This window comes from Heloderma suspectum, chromosome 6 (genome assembly GCF_057233095.1).
Source record: "Heloderma suspectum isolate Gila_16-S chromosome 6, 16-S_ref, whole genome shotgun sequence".
Taxonomy (NCBI): domain Eukaryota; kingdom Metazoa; phylum Chordata; class Lepidosauria; order Squamata; family Helodermatidae; genus Heloderma; species Heloderma suspectum.
This window is the reverse complement of record NC_139463.1, coordinates 128,344,661-128,361,483: the sequence shown is the minus strand read 5'-3', so window position 1 is coordinate 128,361,483 and position 16,823 is coordinate 128,344,661. Positions and strand designations below refer to the sequence as shown.

At 54.5% G+C, this 16,823-nt stretch overlaps 2 protein-coding genes across 4 annotated transcripts in view; both read left to right on the top strand.

The window, feature by feature from the left end:
* Positions 1-4,775: 4,775 nt before the first annotated feature.
* EPO (erythropoietin) lies at positions 4,776-12,665 on the top strand. 3 transcript variants are annotated; one of them, XR_014784009.1, is made up of 6 exons: positions 4,776-5,468; positions 7,701-7,828; positions 8,850-8,939; positions 9,034-9,201; positions 10,657-10,880; positions 11,912-12,665. XR_014784009.1 is itself a non-coding variant. In XM_084806845.1 (5 exons), exons 1-5 carry the CDS (start codon positions 5,456-5,458, stop codon positions 10,792-10,794), a joined length of 537 nt encoding a protein of 178 aa, XP_084662971.1. In that variant the 5' UTR covers positions 4,848-5,455; the 3' UTR covers positions 10,795-12,656. The 3 variants fall into 3 exon arrangements, 2 of the variants coding, with proteins under 2 accessions (XP_084662971.1, XP_084662969.1); XM_084806845.1 differs by having other exon boundaries at positions 4,848-5,468; positions 10,657-12,656; XM_084806843.1 differs by lacking the exon at positions 4,776-5,468 and adding an exon at positions 5,551-5,770 and having other exon boundaries at positions 10,657-12,665.
* TFR2 (transferrin receptor 2) overlaps positions 11,373-16,823 on the top strand; it is a 23,052-nt gene continuing 17,601 nt past the window's right edge. Inside the window, exons 1-6 of the mRNA XM_084808124.1 lie at positions 11,373-11,436; positions 12,642-12,710; positions 13,888-13,926; positions 14,241-14,451; positions 14,505-15,567; positions 15,615-15,702. Of these exons, the coding sequence (XP_084664250.1) occupies positions 11,373-11,436; positions 12,642-12,710; positions 13,888-13,926; positions 14,241-14,451; positions 14,505-15,567; positions 15,615-15,702 (1,534 nt within the window). The remainder of the gene's footprint in view (positions 11,437-12,641; positions 12,711-13,887; positions 13,927-14,240; positions 14,452-14,504; positions 15,568-15,614; positions 15,703-16,823) is intronic.

Sequence of the window (16,823 nt, the reverse complement as noted above, 5' to 3'; positions counted from 1 at the left end):
AGCTGGAGAGCAAAATCCCTTAGTTTGCTAGCAAATGGATGAGGACTAGTGGCTTGCCATGGCTGGTGGCCTCAGATCTGGGGCAGAGGAGCCAAGTCCAACCCCCCTCCCCTCACTGACACACATGGTCAGCGCTGCACTGACTGGGCAGACTTGGCTAGTGAAAAGTCAGCCTTCTCTTTCTGTGAACGCTGAATAAGAACGGAGAGGTGGTGGGGTGGCGGCTCCAGCCCAAGCGGGTTGGGTTCCGTGTCAGGAGGTTGGGTAACTGGGAGCCGGGGCTCCTGGCTTCTCTAGCAGGAACAGGTCGGGCGGCATGGAAGACCAGAGAGGGGCGGCTGAGAGCCAGGACCCGGCATTCTCCGAGGCCAGAGTGCGCCACCGCCAGGCCTTTGGCATCTGAAGCAAAGTGACCCCGCCGTGGCTTGGACTTGGGGCACGTACGCACCAGACGGCCGAGCGTGCACTGTTCGCCGAGTGGTCCCCAGAGGTGCCCTAACTCCTGACGGGCTCTGATGTTTTCACGCCGGGCTCCACTCAACAGCATCTTGTCGCCAAGAGCATCAGACATGGGTTTTCCGTCCCCTCTTGGCTGGAGGAAGCGACAAAACAATGGCTGGAGGGATTGTATTTGTCCGCTCCTGGATGTGGGATCAGACAAGGTGGCTGCCTGTGGCGTGGCTGTTGCGTGCGTGTCTGCAGATCCCTTATTGCTGGCTCAACCTGTTTGAAACAAAGCAGAGGCAGTTTCTCCTCTCCTCATTGTGGGTGGCTGTGCAGAAGTGGATTTGTGTGTAAAGAAGACCAGACACACACAGTCACAGCATGCAATTTTCACATGAAGCAAAGAAGTGGAAGGCCGTAACTTTCACCCCTGTGCACCATCAGCCACGGCCACTGCTAGGTCCAGGGAGTCAATACTCAGGCTCTGTGTGTGGATCCTGCGATCACACATGCAAACACAGATTCTAGCACAGGGGTAAGGAACATGGGGCCCTCCAGCTGTTATTGGACTACAATTCCCATCATCCTCACCAGCATAGCCAATGGTTGGGTATAATGGGAGTTGCCTCCAACAATATCTGGAGGGCACCAGGTTGGGGACATCTGGATTGCAGAGCAGTGGGGGGGGGGTGCCCCAACCTTTTTCGGTTGGTGGGCCTGTTTAAATTTTGAGAGTGTCAATGGGTTCTGTCACAAAATGACTGACATGGGGCAGGGCTTGCCCATTTACAAAATGGCTGCCATGGTGGACAGGGCCAGTCATGAAACTCTCACTTCCCAGAAGGCGAACCAGTGAGGCTAAAAGAAAAGTAATTTGCCCAAGAACTGACACAGAACAAGGCAAAGGTGGGGGCTGAGCTCCAAAACACCAACCCACTGGTTTGAACCCAGATAAAGATGGCGCTGGAGGGCAGCTCTTTGCTCTGCAGCAGACCAGAATCCCAGTTAAAAATGGTGGGTTTTTTTTTTAATGCTAAGGAATAAAATAAAAACCAGGCCCCACACTTCATGTTCAGAAGGTTCTCTGGTTGAGGGAGGAGGGCAGTGAGCAGCGTGGGCTTCCAGGGGCCTTGCTGAATCATGGCCAGCTGGAGCAGCCCATGACGCAGCGGAAAGCACATCCCCCATGAATGTCAATTTGCTCCGGAGAAGAGCCCCCAGGGTCCTGCAGAACAGCCCCGGTCACCCCAGAGAGAATGCCACCGCCTGTCTAAAGTTGCCGTAATAACTCGAGGATGATGGAGGGGGCCCCGTCTCCCTTGCCCTGAGTAATGCCCCCTTTTCTTAGAGAGGTGGGTTACAAGCTAGTCTTGTGGGCTCCATACCAGACAGACCTTGGCAGCACGAGGGTTTGCACATCGATAGCTGGGAACATGGAGCGCTGGACACTCGGCCAAAGGCAAGAGGCTTGGTCAACATTTCAGCTCAGAGAACACTGGGTGCAGGCCGGAGCTGCGGGGTAAGCTTCAGCTTCAACATTGCAGGGAAGGGGTGATTTTAATACAAGGGAGAATTTGAACCTGGAACACATGCCCACAGAGATGAGAGAGCTCTCCTGAGCATGTTCCCTAAGCACCAGGTTGCCACAGCCTGCATCCCCCCACAGTCACAGGGCAGGGATTCCAGCTTTGATATGGTGGCCACCCTTTTAATGGGGGCATTAAATGTGCCTTTGATGGATGCAAGACAGAGATCAAGAGGTCAGGCGCCCTGCATTAAATAACATAAATAGTAGCTGAACAAAGTGTGGCTACATCAGCTTTGCCCAATCTGGTGCCCTCCAGATGTTTTGGACTACAACTTCCAGGATTCCTGATAATTCGCCATGTTGACTGGGGCTGACGGGAGTTGAAGTCCAAAGCATCCGGAGGGCACTAGATTGGGGAAGGATGAGCTTCATAGGTTTATGTAACGGCATGACAAGACAGGCTGCCATATTGGCCATCCTGTTCTGAATAAGCCTTCGCAAGCCATGTGCCCTTTTCACCACCGCAGTCTGAGCTGACAATCTGGGTGAGATCTGACGTACTTGCCACAACCGCAGCAAACGATGGTCTCTCAACCACCCAGAGAGTTTGGCTGTTGGGTGGCGTAGAAATAATATCAGAAATGATCCATGTTAAACTGGTAGGACTTGCAGCAGGTGGCAAGGTCTTGTGACTTCCTAAACTGCTGGAACTGGGAAAAACTGGAAGAGGATTTGTGTGTGAAAGCTCCGGGGCTATAATAGCTCTGGGCCTGAGTGCATGCTCAGAGGCATCCTGTTCCTTAATTCCAAGGGGCTTCCAGATGATGCCATCGGCCTGCAACACTGACAGAAATTTATGGGGTGCTGTGTGTGTCATAAGAACCTAACAGCCCTGTTGCATCAGATCAAGGGTCCATCTCCTTCAGGATTCTGTTCACACAAACAAAGTATTAGCGGGAAGAAATTCCCACTGCCTTGAACACAATCTCAGCTGTTTCCGGGAGTCAGCTGTCCCTATGCAATAGCAAGGAAAAGGCACTCTGCACCTGCTCAGAGACCCACGTGTCTTTATCATACGTTTCACATCTTCCAGAGATAAACCCAGACAGTGAAAACAAGTTATTAAGTGCTTAAGAGAAAAGGGGCATATATACTGCGCATTATTGTCCTGATGGTCATTAACCCTGTTGTTGCCACCCCAAACTACTGAGCTTGAGCTTCCATTGAAGCCTGAGGGGGTCAGTGACTGCTCAATGTTCATAGCAGATGCAATTAAAGTGGACTGCTCCCCTGCAGCCCCCCCATCCCATCCCACCCCACCCCACCTCTTCTCTGTATCCATGTGGCCAACTCACTGCCATGGAAAATAGAAACATCTGTTGCTTTTGCAGCTACCAGCCTGGGGTTTAGCTCAGCTGTCTGACATGGACCCATCAGCCCTTGCAAAGAACCCGGGCATCCAAGCTCCCGGGCATCAACTTCCCTCCTTAGGAACTGATGAGCCCCCCGACTGGGGTTCTGTCATAAGAACGCGGGAAGAGCCGTGGTTGGATCAGGCCCAGGGTCCATCCAGTCTAGCATTCAGTGGCCAACCAGCTGCCTGTGGGAAGCCCACAAGCAGGACAGGAGTGCAGCAGCACCCTCCCGCCCATGTTCCCCAGCACCTGCTGTACATAGGCTCACTGCCGCTGCTACTGGAGGGAGCCATTGACAGCCTTCTCCTCCAGGAATTTGTCTACCCCCCTTTTAAGGCCATCCAAACTGGTGGCGAACTCCATAGTTTGACTCTGCACTGTGCAGCCATCATGGTCTTTCACTCGGCACCTTACTGTGTTTCCCCACCGTCTTTTTTTCTTACTTCAGAAATTACATTAAGGAGGGAAAGACAGAATAGCTGCAAGATGTCTACTGATTGGTTGTGCTAGACACTGGCCCCCCACCCTCCCGCCCCTGCACTCTGGAAGCATCCCCAACCTGGCGTCCTCTGGAGGTGTTGGACCACAACTCCCATAATCCCCAGCCCACATATCTGGCTGGGGATTATGGGACTTGCAGTCCAGCCCCCTGGAGGCCTCCATGTTGGAGAAGGCTGAGGCAGTAGTTCTAATGTTACAATGATAATTTACACTAAGAAATCTCAAGCAGTCCAGTTAAAAAACTTGACAGCAGGAAGGAGACGCTGTCATAAGGAGAGCTTTGCCTGTTGGATCTTTGCCAGCTGTGCAGGCAAGGAAAAACAGCCCTTGTGAAATGGAACAGCCTTAAGTTGTAAAAGGGAAGCGCAGGTGTGTGGGGGGATGTCCTGGAGCCAGGAGACCGTGCTCAGAACTAGACCGCGGAGTGTCTACTCGGAGAGAGAATGGTCCCTCTGGGGCCCAGGAGGCCTCATGCGCTTTGGGAGAGGATGTGGAGGAGAAGCGCGGGGGAAGCTGAGAGCCCGGATGCCTGGGTTCTCTCCCCAGGAGAGGTCTCCTGCCCTGAGTTCTCTGGGGCGACAGCGTCATCTGAGGAGTGTCGCCCTGGACAGGCGTGAGGAAGCGGTGATCCTCGCACCCTTTTTGGCACCGCTCAGCCTGCGAGATGGCTGCCGGCCAATGGTGTGACCTTTTCCACCTTCGCGCCTTAACCTGTCTGAGCCTGGCCTGTGGCCCAGGGAGAGACGTGCTCCGTCTTGCGTGGGCCCTTTTCTTGAAGCCTTCTGAGCTTGGCTGTGACCTGGAGACAATCCCTGTTGGCTTCCGGGCTGGCGGAGGGGGGAATCGTCCATCTCTCTCCTGTCCTGTCCAGTGGCATTCCTGCATTCAGAGAAGCAAGGGTGCTTGCTGGAGGGGTGGGGGAGAGGGAGAGAAAAGCCACCTCAGACACAGGGCACAGAGATCAGGCGGATGAAACATTAACCGCGCCGCGTGCGTGTAGTGTCGCAGCTTTGCAGGCTCTGGGGTCTGCAGGGGAAGAGAAAGGGGGTCTCTTTTTCCCCCAGAGCAAACATAGGTGGGAAAATGTGCACAATGCAAGTCATGACCCACCACTGCTGGCAGAGCCTTCGCCGCATTCGCAGAGACTGAGCCCACGTCCCCAGGTTTTCCAGCGGCTGGAGAAGAAATCGGGTTTTGCAAGTGGCCATTAGGATCCTGAGGGAGGAGGACGTTGCTGAGAGCTGAGGCCTGGTGGCAGAGCCAGCGTAAGGCCCCCCAGGAGGCACCGTTGAGAAGAAGGTCCTTTGCAAACTCACGTAGCCGTGTGGATTGTGGCCGAACGCCTGTGCTGTCTTCCTTGGGCAAGCCGGTTGGACTCTGAGTGACCTGAAGAAGGAGGCAGGCAGGCAGGCAGGCAGGCAGGCAAAAGGGGGGCATCTTCACCGCCCGCCACCACTCGTGTGACCCGGACGGAAGCCGGTCCAGTCGGTAGCCCCGAGGTGCCTGTCCATGGCTAACCATGGCACACGCGGAGTCCACTAGACTCTAGGACCATGAAGTTTTGGCTATGGGGATGCCTGGTGAGTAGTGTTGTCTCCAGCGGCTGCCAAGGGGGAGGTCAGTGTGGCGGCGCCAGCCGTGGTGATCGATGCAGTTGGGCACCTGCCAGAAGGAGCTGGCCGGGGGTGGCAGTGGCCCACAGGGAGCCGCCTCTGGCCGGGCCTGATGCTCCGTCCAGCACCGCCCAGGATTGTGTCCTCTGGCTCCCAGCGGCTCTCCAGGGTTTCAGGCAGAGAGACAGGGCTTCCCTTCACCCAGCGCTGGACCCATCTTACCTGGAGATGCCAGGGGTCGAACCGGGGACCTTCCCCTTGTACAGCAGGTGCTCAACTGTTGAGCTGCAGGCCCTAAGGCAGAATCCCCCCCCCCTGGCTAATACTCCCCTTCCCTGATCCTCCCAAGGTTTTGAAACCAGAGCTCTTGCCATTAACATTGGTCACAGCAGGGTCTGCTGAGGTCTACCGGTTAGGAAACCCTACTCCTGTGATTAGAGATTGGGGAGGAGGTGATGGCAGACAGGTTCTGGGATGGGATGGGGGCTTTAGATAGGCAACTGCTGGGGGGACCCAGAGGCCCTAGGGTAGGAGCGTAGCGTAGTGTAGCTGAGAACAGAGGATGTTGTGGGACCCCAGATATTTGAGAAAGATGGGCCAGGAGATGGGGGGTAGGGGAAATGGTGTGTGTGTGTGTGTGTGAGAGAGAGAGAGAGAGAGAGAGAGCGAGAGAGAGAGAGAGAGAGAGAGAGAGAGAGTTACAGCCAGGATTCCTGAGGTTATATTCCATTTCATCAGTGCAGGATTTGTGCATGGAAACCTGATAACCAGCATACCTGTGTTCTCTGGGAGTGGGGCAGGGGGCCTTGGAGCCAGGACTTCTCAGCAATGAGGGTGACAAAAGGGGTGTGGGTCTCCCACAATTACAGTGCCTCATGGATATAATCTCAGTCCTTCTTACCACCAGCCTTGTCAGGTAGGTCAGCATGATCATCCCCATATTGCAAATGGGAGAGAGCTGGGGGTGTGCTTGTCGAAAGCCAGTGAGTCAGGATTTGACCTGGGCACTCACAGACCACACCTTTTAGCTGCTCAGAGCTCTGCTACATCAGGTAGAAAATGGGGCTTGTTTGCATGTCCCCTTCTGGATAGCCATGTCTGGAGGGCTGCTTATAGGAGTAACTGTGTATATGGGTCGGGATGCAGGGAATTTGTGCTGGGCTGTGCGCAGTTTTCAGACAGACTAGAATGAAACTGAATCAGTTAAAGCATGAAGGAATGGAAGGTGCTGATAAGGCGTCTGTCAACACTGCAGGCTCATAACTACGGTTGAAGTGGATCTGAAATGCCAAATTTGAAACTGGGTGTGGAATTTGGAACGGCAGCATCGCAAACAGAGCAAAACAAAACAACTAGCCAAGGATGCAAGAAGGGTGACAGAACGAATCTGTCAACTGCAGATTCTGAAGCCCTATTTAAAACCTTGAAAAACCGTGCTGGGGCGCTGGGGGAGGCTTCGCCTCCGTGCCTGCCCTGCAGTTGCTCAAGGCACAGGGTGCCAGTCCTGCTGCGTGGGGAGACTGGGCACCCCTGGGGTCCGAGGGCCCCGAGCGTGGCTTTCGGGGATCTACAACTGGAGTTTGAGAGCAGACTTCCACAGGCCGTACCTGGAAGGGGCTGCACTCCAGTCTATTTGTGGGATCTCTGACATAAGCAATGTCTCATTCCATTGCTTGTGTCAGAAAGGATGGACAGGCAGCCTGATTTTTTTTAAATGCAGTGATTCCATTTCTCTACTGCCCAATAGCCCAAGTTACTGGGTGGTATAGATGGATTATGTGAATGGATGAACAAACAGGTGGATGGACAAACTAGCTAGGCGGTTGAGCGTAGAGGCACAGGGATATATATGAAGATGCAACATGGACCAGAACAGGGTCTAAGTAGCCGGGGAGGCTAGAATCATCGAATCACAGAGTTGGAAGGTGCCTCAGAGAGCATCTAGTCCAGCCCCTGCTGAATGCAGGCTCTGCACTGCAGGATGTAACTGCAGGGTCCCTGCTAGAGGGCCATTCAGCCTCTGCTTAATTGCCACTAGGGAAGGAGAACCCACCACCTCCTGAGATGGCCTGTTCTTCTGTCAAACAGCTCTTACCATTAGAAAGTCTCTGCTAATGTTTAGCCAAAATCTGCTTCCCTGCTATTTCTACTGGTTGCTTTAAGGATGACCTAGTTTTTCCTCTCCCCTCTCTCCTCCAGGGCTGACTCCTTTCCTGTTAATGTTGGGATTTCTGGCCCCGGCTCTGCTCGCTCCCCCGCGGCCCCTCTGTGACCAAAGTGTCATGGACAAATACATCCAAGACGCCAGCAAAGTCGAAAGTGAAATCGTACGTCCACATCTTTTTCCTGGCAGTGATTTCTTGCTGCTTTGCTTCCCCCCACCACACACACATCCTAGTCCTTGATCCTGGGTGCCCTTTCTTGCCTGCCTCTCTGCAGCAGGCAAAGGATTTCTCTGGACAAAATGTGTCCGTAATGTGGCACCTACACCTTGTGCTCAAGCCAGTGTCTAGGCTGTTTCGCAGTCATGGATCCTGACCCTGGGAAGTGTGAAGGGTTTGGGATGCCTAACAAGGGACTCCAACCCAACTCATGGAGAACAGCTTTATCGAAGGGGATGATCCTGAGGGTTATGTAGAACCAGCCTGACAAAGACAGGCTACCTCTGAATAACTGTTGCTGGGGAGGGAGGTCTGTAGTCCTCAGGACCTGCTAGTGAGCTCCCAGGAGGCATCCGGCTGGCTGCAGTGGGAAGCAGAGTGCTTGACTGGGGGGTCTTTGGCCTGATCCAGCACAGCTCTTCTGATTTATTCTGTCTTTATTCTTTATTTATATGTATATCCTGCCCGTCCTTGCAAGGAGCCCAGGGCAGCTAACAGCCCATATAAAAATGATACAACACATGAACACTGCTACAATCATCTCTAAAATTACAAATACCCAATAACGTACTCCATCACTACCACACCAAAAGCAGAGAAAACACTTGCCTGTATCCCCAAATGTTTGTCCAAATATATCTTTAACTGGCGCCTGAATGACAACAGTGGAGGCAGGGGGACAGCTGAATTTCTCCTGGAAGGGTGTTCCAGAGTTGGGGTGCCAGTACCGAGAAGGCTTTTCTCCATGCAGTGTGGCCCCATGGGCCACATTTCTCAAGGGCATCTCAAGCAAAGCCCTCCCTGACCCGGTAGATCTTAAAACCCAGGTGAGTCAGGCGGTCCTTCTGACATTCTTAAAATGACACTGTTCCCAGAATTCCTTGAGGGAACCCACGCCAGCCAAGCAAATGTCAAGGCAGCGTAAATTTGCAGCACAGACATGAAGAGAACTTTGCTTTCTTTGCAGCTGGAACTTTGCAGGACTTCCTGTGACTTACCTGAACATGTCATGGTGCTGGACACCAGCGTGAATTTTCCTGCGTGGAATGCTATGAATGTAAGTTTGATCTGGGGGAGGAAATGGGGGCAAGGCAAGGCCTGATGCAGTGGGAGATGGGCTCATCCAGTGACTTGACTTCTGCTCTCCCCAGAGGTCGAGGCAGGCATCTGAGGTGTGGAGGGGGCAGTCCCTCCTTTCGACAGCCATCAGCCAAGTCAAAAGCCAACAGCCGGCAATGCAGCCATTTCTCCTCCAGCTGGAAGTGATAGAAAGTTACTTACGGAGCATCAGGGAGATTCTGCGTGGCCACAGTGCCCAGGTGAGTACCGAGTGGCGAGGGAGGAAGGGAACAGGGCTGCTGCTGAATGGGGAGGCTGGTGTTCCATGCTGTCCAGGTTTCTTGCTCTCTTCTGCTCCTTGACGCCAGAACCGGGCTTGGCTTTTTGATGAGAGAAATGTGCTTTGCATGTGCTCAGAGCCACCCAGTCAATAAAGATGCCCAATTTGCCTGAAGTCATGCACCCCAGCTGAGCCGTGCTGCCTGCCCACCCCAGGTGCCTTGGGGTCATTTGGGTTGACCTAATGGTGAGATACTTTGCTTATGCTTAGAGGCGGTCTCTTTTCCAATGCAGAGAGAAACTGTTTTCTTGGCATTCATTCACGTATTCCTGGTGAGTGGCAATTGTGAAGCTGCAAGATTCTTTTTAGTAAGAAACACAGGTGCAAATGTATGGGGCGGGGGGGTGGAGAGAATTCTCAGAGCCATTCTGCAGATTCAGATTTGCCTGCACATTTTCCTGACTTGCATTGGATATAGACCAACCAGCAAAGGTCAGTCCCTTCTGGAGGCAAGATAAGCAAAGAGAAATGCCTGTGTAGCAGCCTGGCAGGGCAGTAGCACCAGGCCAGACCAAGCCGGGCGACTCCGAGGGCAGAAGCACTGCAGCAGCCCTGTGCGCCTGAGCAGTGCTGACCATCCTGGGCTCCTTTGCTCAAGCTTCTCTTTCTAGCAACCAAATTCAAACCGTAGCTTTGCCGGCCTCATCTGCCTGCCTGCCCTCCTAGGTCTGGCTTCTAAGACAACCCCTCTGAATCCCAGTTCAATGGACAGGTCCAAGGGCTCCATTTTTGCTCCCTGAAAACATGAGCCAACTTTATACATTTGGTTTATTTATATTTAGAATTTTTATTTCATCATTCACCCAAAAAAGGCTTCCAGAACAGCTTACAAAGATGAATAAAGAGGCAGTCCCTGCCCTCAGGTTTACAGTCTAAAAGACACGAGACAAAAGGAAAAGGGATTAGGAGGGAGGAGGAAAAAATAAAACTCAGACACCAGTTCTTAGTTTCAAAGTTAGGGAAGGGCGAGACACGCTCCCTGCAGCTGCTGCTCCTCTGGCTGATAAATGGGGCCAGGTGGGCCTCCCCCTTGCCACGAAGTTTTTCCTGGGAGGTGGCGGGAGGTAGCCTCCGCATGGCCCTTAGTTCTCTGGCCAACGGATTGCCCTTGTTCTCCCTGTTTCAGGAAAGTGGTTTCCCCAGCAAAAGGCAGGCATGGCAAACCCCTTGATTGCCCACTATGTGGAAAAGGAAGGGGGAAAGAGAAACAAGGAGGACAAACAATGCCAGCAGCCATAATGGCAGGACAATCATTACAGGGGCAGGCCTGGGGCAGAATTGAGGAGCACTGAGAAAGGCAGAGGAAGAGCAGGTTTTTGCAAAGAGACAAAGAGTTACGCTACATTTTTGTACCTGCTTTCCACCTCTCCTACAGGCTGCCCCCCTAGACGAGATCTCGACCCGCATGTTGAGCGTACAAACTGTGAACAAGCTGTTCAGCATTTACTCGAGTTTCCTTCGCGGAAAGGTGAATTTGTTCATCGCTGGAGCCTGTAAAGGCAACGGCAGGTGACGGCGGGAGGCCTGCAGCACCGCTCACCACTCCGCATGCCGGCCCCCTTGTGAGAGGCCCTTGTTTTGCCACCTGATAGAATGACAGCTTGATTGATTGGCAGGGTCGCACGCACACACGCACCATGACTCCGTGTGGATTGCAGTTCTGTCAAAGGGAAGCCTCATCTCACTGGAAGGGATGGCAACCCAGAAGCCATCCCCGCACATTGACCTGCCTGCACACAGGCACTTGGTTGTTGCACACGGCTCCTTCCAGCTCCAGGTTCCACAGCTGAAAATGAAAGCTGGGATAGTTTGCCCTTGCGGGATGGGTATCTTTCTCCGTGAGTAGATCAGGGCGAGGTGTGAGCTCATTTGGCTGAATTTCTCTGCCGCAAGGCTGTCCCCGAATTTTCAAGAGGGAAAGGAGACACATCTATGAGACGGAGCACTGCAGCACGGACATAAAAACATCAGAAGAGCTGTGCTGGATCAGAACAAGGTCTGCATCATCCAGCATTCTGTTCATGCCATGGCCACCAGCTGAGTGAAGATGCCCTTCTGTGGTGGTGGGAGGAAAGCCATGTTGCCATCGGGATGGAGGCAAAGCCTCTCCAGCCACCCCCACCCCTGAGCCCGGAGGAAACGTGTCCCAAGGGAGGTACAGTGCGGGGAGGAAGGAATTCTTAACAAATCTCAAATTCAGCCACGGAACATCCCCGGGGTGCCTTTTCCAGGTCTCGGAGCTGGTTTCTGGGAATCATCAATTTCACAAGGCGGAAAAGGCCTGTGAATATTTTGGGGGTGGGATTGGGGTGGCTCTACACACACACACACACACACACACACAGAGAGAGAGAGAGAGAGAGAGAGAGAGAGAGAGACTGATACTGGGAAGCTGACGGGATGTTTTCACCATTCTGTTCAAAAGGTTTTTCTGCATGGGAACAGTTGAAAGTAGCTTCTTTCAAGCAGCAATCCTACGCATGTTTACTTGGGAGTAGGCCACCTCAAATTGAGTGGGGTTTACTTCTGAGTAAACATGCATAGGATTGCACTGTGGGATTTTAGAGCATTGCTGATGGTTGAATGGAGCAACTGGGAATGGAACAGATGGATGTAAGAGAAGAGGTGAGGCTTGATAATGTAACTAGCAGGTCTCAGTCATCTCACTACCAGGCTAGGAGGACTGCAGATAGTTTGAAGTGCCGACGTGGAGTGTGTGTGTGGGAACAGTTGGCAGTTCTCCCACACTATGCCTCAAGGGACAATAAAGCCTCAAAAGATGATTGGCAGTTGTCAATCTCTTAAATGTGGCGGAGAAAGAAGCAGATTGTCAGAATGTGACTTGAATAAATGTCAGATGAACTCCATCAAAATAGGTCCACCCCCTCCTCTCTCTTCTCGCAGAATGTTAGAAATGGGTGTTGCAAATATTTTCTGTGAAGCCTAGGTGGGTGATTGACAGCTGCCAGTCTTGTGCACCGAATTTGCTGAATCAAGCATTGCTTCTTGAGAACCATTGTTTGGTTCTTCCCCAGAAGGGGATAAAGGACCTTCAGTGTCACTCAGTGCATAAAAGAAGAGCCTTGTGGCACCTGAAAGACTAACAAATGTATTCTGGTATAAGCTTTCGTGGACACTCTCTACTACATCGTATATACTTACATGTATATATGTATAATTTTGTTCTAAGGGACTTTCATGAGAGTTTATATTTGATATTAAGTTAAACATGTACAGTTTTCTGTATATTTATCTTGTAAACTTCAGAGAGCAGCTGGTTTGTACACTGGGTCCAGGAAAGGAAGATTCCTGGTGGATGGGATTTTGTTTTTTTGTGGTTCTCTTTTATCTTTATTAAAGGTTGTTATGCTTCCCAGAAAATCCAAGACTTGCAAGGCTTGCATTTCCGGAAGGAGAGCTATCCAGCTTGTGAGGAAGTATTGACAGGAAGAAATTCCCACCGCCTTGAATAACCCTGCCCCAACCTCAGCCATTTCTGGGAGTCCACTCTTCCTATGCAATAGCAAGGAAAAGGCACTCCGGGCATCAACTTCCCTCCTTAGGAACTGATGAGCCCCCCGACTAGGGTTCTGTCATAAGAATGCGGGAAGAGCCCTGGTTGGGATCAGGCCCAGGGTCCATCCAGTCTAGCATTCAGTGGCAACCAGCTGCCTGCGGGAAGCCCACAAGCAGGACAGGAGTGCAGCAGCACCCTCCTGCCCATGTTCCCCAGCACCTGCTGTACATAGGCTCACTGCCGCTGCTACTGGAGGGAGCACACGGCCATCAGGACTCGTACCCTTGATAGCCTTCTCCTCCAGGAATTTGTCCACCCCCCAGGAATTTGTCCACCCCCCTTTTAAAGCCATCCCATTTGGTGGCCATTGCTATGTGCTGTGTGAAGAAGCCCTCCTTCCTTTTATCCATCCTGAATCTCCCACCAGTCAGCTTCATGGGATGACCCCTTTGGGTTCTAGTATCATGGGAGAAGGAGAAAAAAATATTTTTTAGGCAGATCACTAAAATGTGCTGTGCGTTTTGAGTAGTGTCTCTTCCTCAGGAGCAACTGATCTCTTAGGCAAGCCTCCTTCTGTCGAAACTTGTCAGTTCTGTCAGCTGACATAGTCTCAAAACACATCCAACATTTTAGTGATCTGCCTAAAAATAAACAATTTTTATATAGTCCATGAGTACTTTAGAAATCTGCACAACAAATAAATAACTATTATGGTCCATACTCAGCGGTGCTTTTGGATTTTTTCCTTTTTGGTGTTTTTTAACACAGTCATTGCAGCATTGCTCAGGACGTGCTTTCGGAGTATGGTCTGTTATTTCCTTATGGAGAAAGGCCAGCAGGTCTAGCTTTCCATTCACATTGCTAAATTATTCACATTATTTGTGTAGTACTGAGCAATCTTGTTTCCTCCCATTTGCCCAATAGTTTAGCACCTGTAATGGCCCAGGAAGCCACAGCCTGTATGGCAATCCAAATGTGTAGAATCAAACATTGCAGTTTGCTTGAGAATTCTCCCCCACATTTGTTTGGGGTGTAACCCAAGCCAGATTTCCCCTGCCCCATCACACATTCCCCTTTTGGCCTCAGCAGGGTCCCACTTGCTAGCCCCCATTTTGTTTGGGCCCAAAGGTAGATGCTTGTACTGAAAGAGAAGTTTCCACTAAATCATCCTTCCCCAACCAGGAGCTTTCCAGATGCGGGGAAGGTGGCACTAAACTGTGGGTGGAACAAAGCAAATATTCAGCAGAGATGAATGGATCTTCTTTAAAAAATGGCCCCGTTTCTTCCTGGTGTGTGTATGTGTGAAATGGATCCAAGGGTTAGGCAGGCAGGCAGGCAGGTCCAACGGCCATTTCCCTCTTCCGTGATTTACCCAGAATATTACAGAACTGGGTTCACTTCCGTCCTTGAAATTCCCTTCCTCAAATCCCCCTTATCTTAAGAAAACATGACAGAAGGGCCCGGGGCTGCGTTTCCCGGATACCATGCAGAACGGCGCCCTTGCAAACAAGCCATAACGCAGCCTCCGCCAAGCTGGCGCTCTCCAGATGTGCTTGACTCCAACGGCCGCGACCCCCGCGGGGGAGGGGGCTTTGGGGGCGGCCCAGAGGCCTCGCCACGGAAGAAGAGGGGGCTTTACTGGCTGGCCCGAATGTGACCAAATGCAGCCGGCCACAGCGACGCACCTGCTGGCGTCCCCTCCTCAGCACGGCCACGAAAGGGGCAGGAGCAGCCCTCCTGCGCGTATCAGGGGGGATCTGGCACCCGGCCCTAGCCGAAGACTCCCCAACGCTCGGACTGGGGGGCACGGAAAGTCCACGGCGCGCGACAAACGCGGGGGCCACGCTGCGGAAGGCGCCGCTCCTCTCGCAGGGGGCGCCGCCTGCGCGTCACGCCGCAGCCCGCCGCCCCTCGCGGGGCCCCTCAGCGCGGCTCCCGCGGCGGGGGAGCGCCGCGCCCGGCGGCAGGCGGGGGCCTCGGCTGCCCTCGGCCCGCCCGGGCCTGGCCGGGGGCGCCTCGCGCGCTCCCTCCCCGTGGACCTGCGAGCGGGGCGGGAGCGCGAGGCGGCCTTCCCGGCCTCGGGGGTGCCCGCTGCAGCCCCCGCGCCGGCCCGGCCCGGAGCCGCCTCCTCGGGCGGGCTTCTCGTGCGCCGCTCCAGGCGCCGCTAGCGGGGCCCCGCCTGGCCGGGCGGCGCTCGCGCGGGGCGCTCGGCGGGCCCGGGCGCCTCCCGCGCAGGGCCGGCGTGCGCCAGGGCGCGCTCCCCGCGCGCCGCCTCTGGGCGGCCTTCCGGCCCTCGGGGGCAGGCGCCGGCTTGGAAGGGCACGTCGAGCCGCGCAGAGTACGCGGTGCGCGGCCCCACCGATACGGGAGTTAGAGGGAGTTCACGAAGGACACGCACCGCCGGGGAGCGTCGAGTGCCCCGAGCCCGGCCCGGGGCTGGAAGCGATGCTCGGCCCGGGTCGGGCTGCTCCGTCGCGACAGCCACGCTCCGGCCCGGAGCACCTCCGGGCCAGGTGTGGGGCCACGAGCCCCATCATCCTCGGCCAGCGGAGGGCCCCTGAAGAACGGGCAGGCCTAGCAGCGGATGCGAGCAACTTCGAGCAGCCGCCTCGTCGTTCTCGGATCGCCAACCGGGCGCTTCCAGAGTGGCCGGCAATGTTCACAGGCGTCCGCGCAGGGGCCGTCGGGCAGCTGGAGCCCGCGGACGGAGCCCCCGCCCCCGCGCGCAGCCCTGGACGGCGCGGGCTCGGCTCGGCTCGGCCCGGCCCGGCTCGTCGAGGGGAGGAGCGGCGCAGAGGGGGAGTAACCCGGGGCAGGGAGCGAGGGAGGGGAAGGGAGGCGGACGCCGAAACAGACGGAGTCCGGCGCTGCCTCCGCGGGCGCAGCGGGCCTCCCCAGGAGCTAGTGAGTCGGGGCGGGGCGGTGGGGAAGCTCTTGGGAGTGAGGCGGCGGGGGCGCGGGTGCGGGTGCTGTGGTCTGTGATGATCCACAGTTCAGGGCGGGGGGATCCCAGGGGAGCAAGGTGTTGGGGGACTCCCTTGGGATATCCCCGGGCAGCCTGGCTCAACTGGGGGCCCTCCAGACACGTTGGACTACAACTCCCATCCCAGGAATGATGGGAGCCCTAGTCCGACATACCCGGAGGGCCCTGGGTTGGGCGACACGGGCCCGTCTCCCAGCCAAGGTGCCCCCTCCACTCACACACACTGAGCCCCCCCCCCCCCCCTGGACACCAACAGCAGGCCCAAGATGCCTCACCTGGATGGTCTCCCCTCCATCGTCCAGAATCCCCCTTTCTCCTGTGTTCGAAGTGCTGGTGGCGGGGAGGAGGCGGTCCTGGTGCAGCAGAGAGGGCCACCTGTGCGTGCTAAAAGAGGCCAAGCCAGCCACCCAGTGTGGGCAGGTGGGAGATTTCTGAATCATCTTTGCGAAGATCACTTCTCCCGCTGCCACTTGGCCCGCAGGGGAGACCAGGTGGGGGGAGGACCTCAAAGGCAGAGAAGCACCAAAGATGGAGGTTGGAGGGTCACGGGATAAGGTGACACCTCCATCCTGAAAAACGAGGACTAATTTTTCTGTTGGCCTCTGGGAAGGGAATAGGAGGCGGACGGGTGAGATCAACGGGGTCTCCCACCCAGAACACCCTGCCAGGTTAGAAGCTGGCTTCAGGGACCACCCAAAACTGTGGCTAAAGGTCAGGATCCCTGGTCTGTTCTCTGCAAAGATCATGCAACTTAGGAAGGTAGAATAGAACGGCCAAGAACCAGGGCTCCTGGGTCTTTCTCTGGAAGGAGAAAAAGTATCTGTGGGACAGGGTGGCTTAACTTCTGCAGGCCTGTCCCAGGGCTGTCTCACGCAGGAGCTAATCTTTAACCTGGGTGGATGAGGAAAGAAAGAGGGTATTTATTGAGCAGAATGTTAACCCTAAAGAAACTGGGCCAGCTTTCCTCAACCTGATGCCCTCCAGAGGTGTTGGACTACAACTCCCATTGTGCTGGCTGGGGATGATGGGAGTTGGAGCCCAA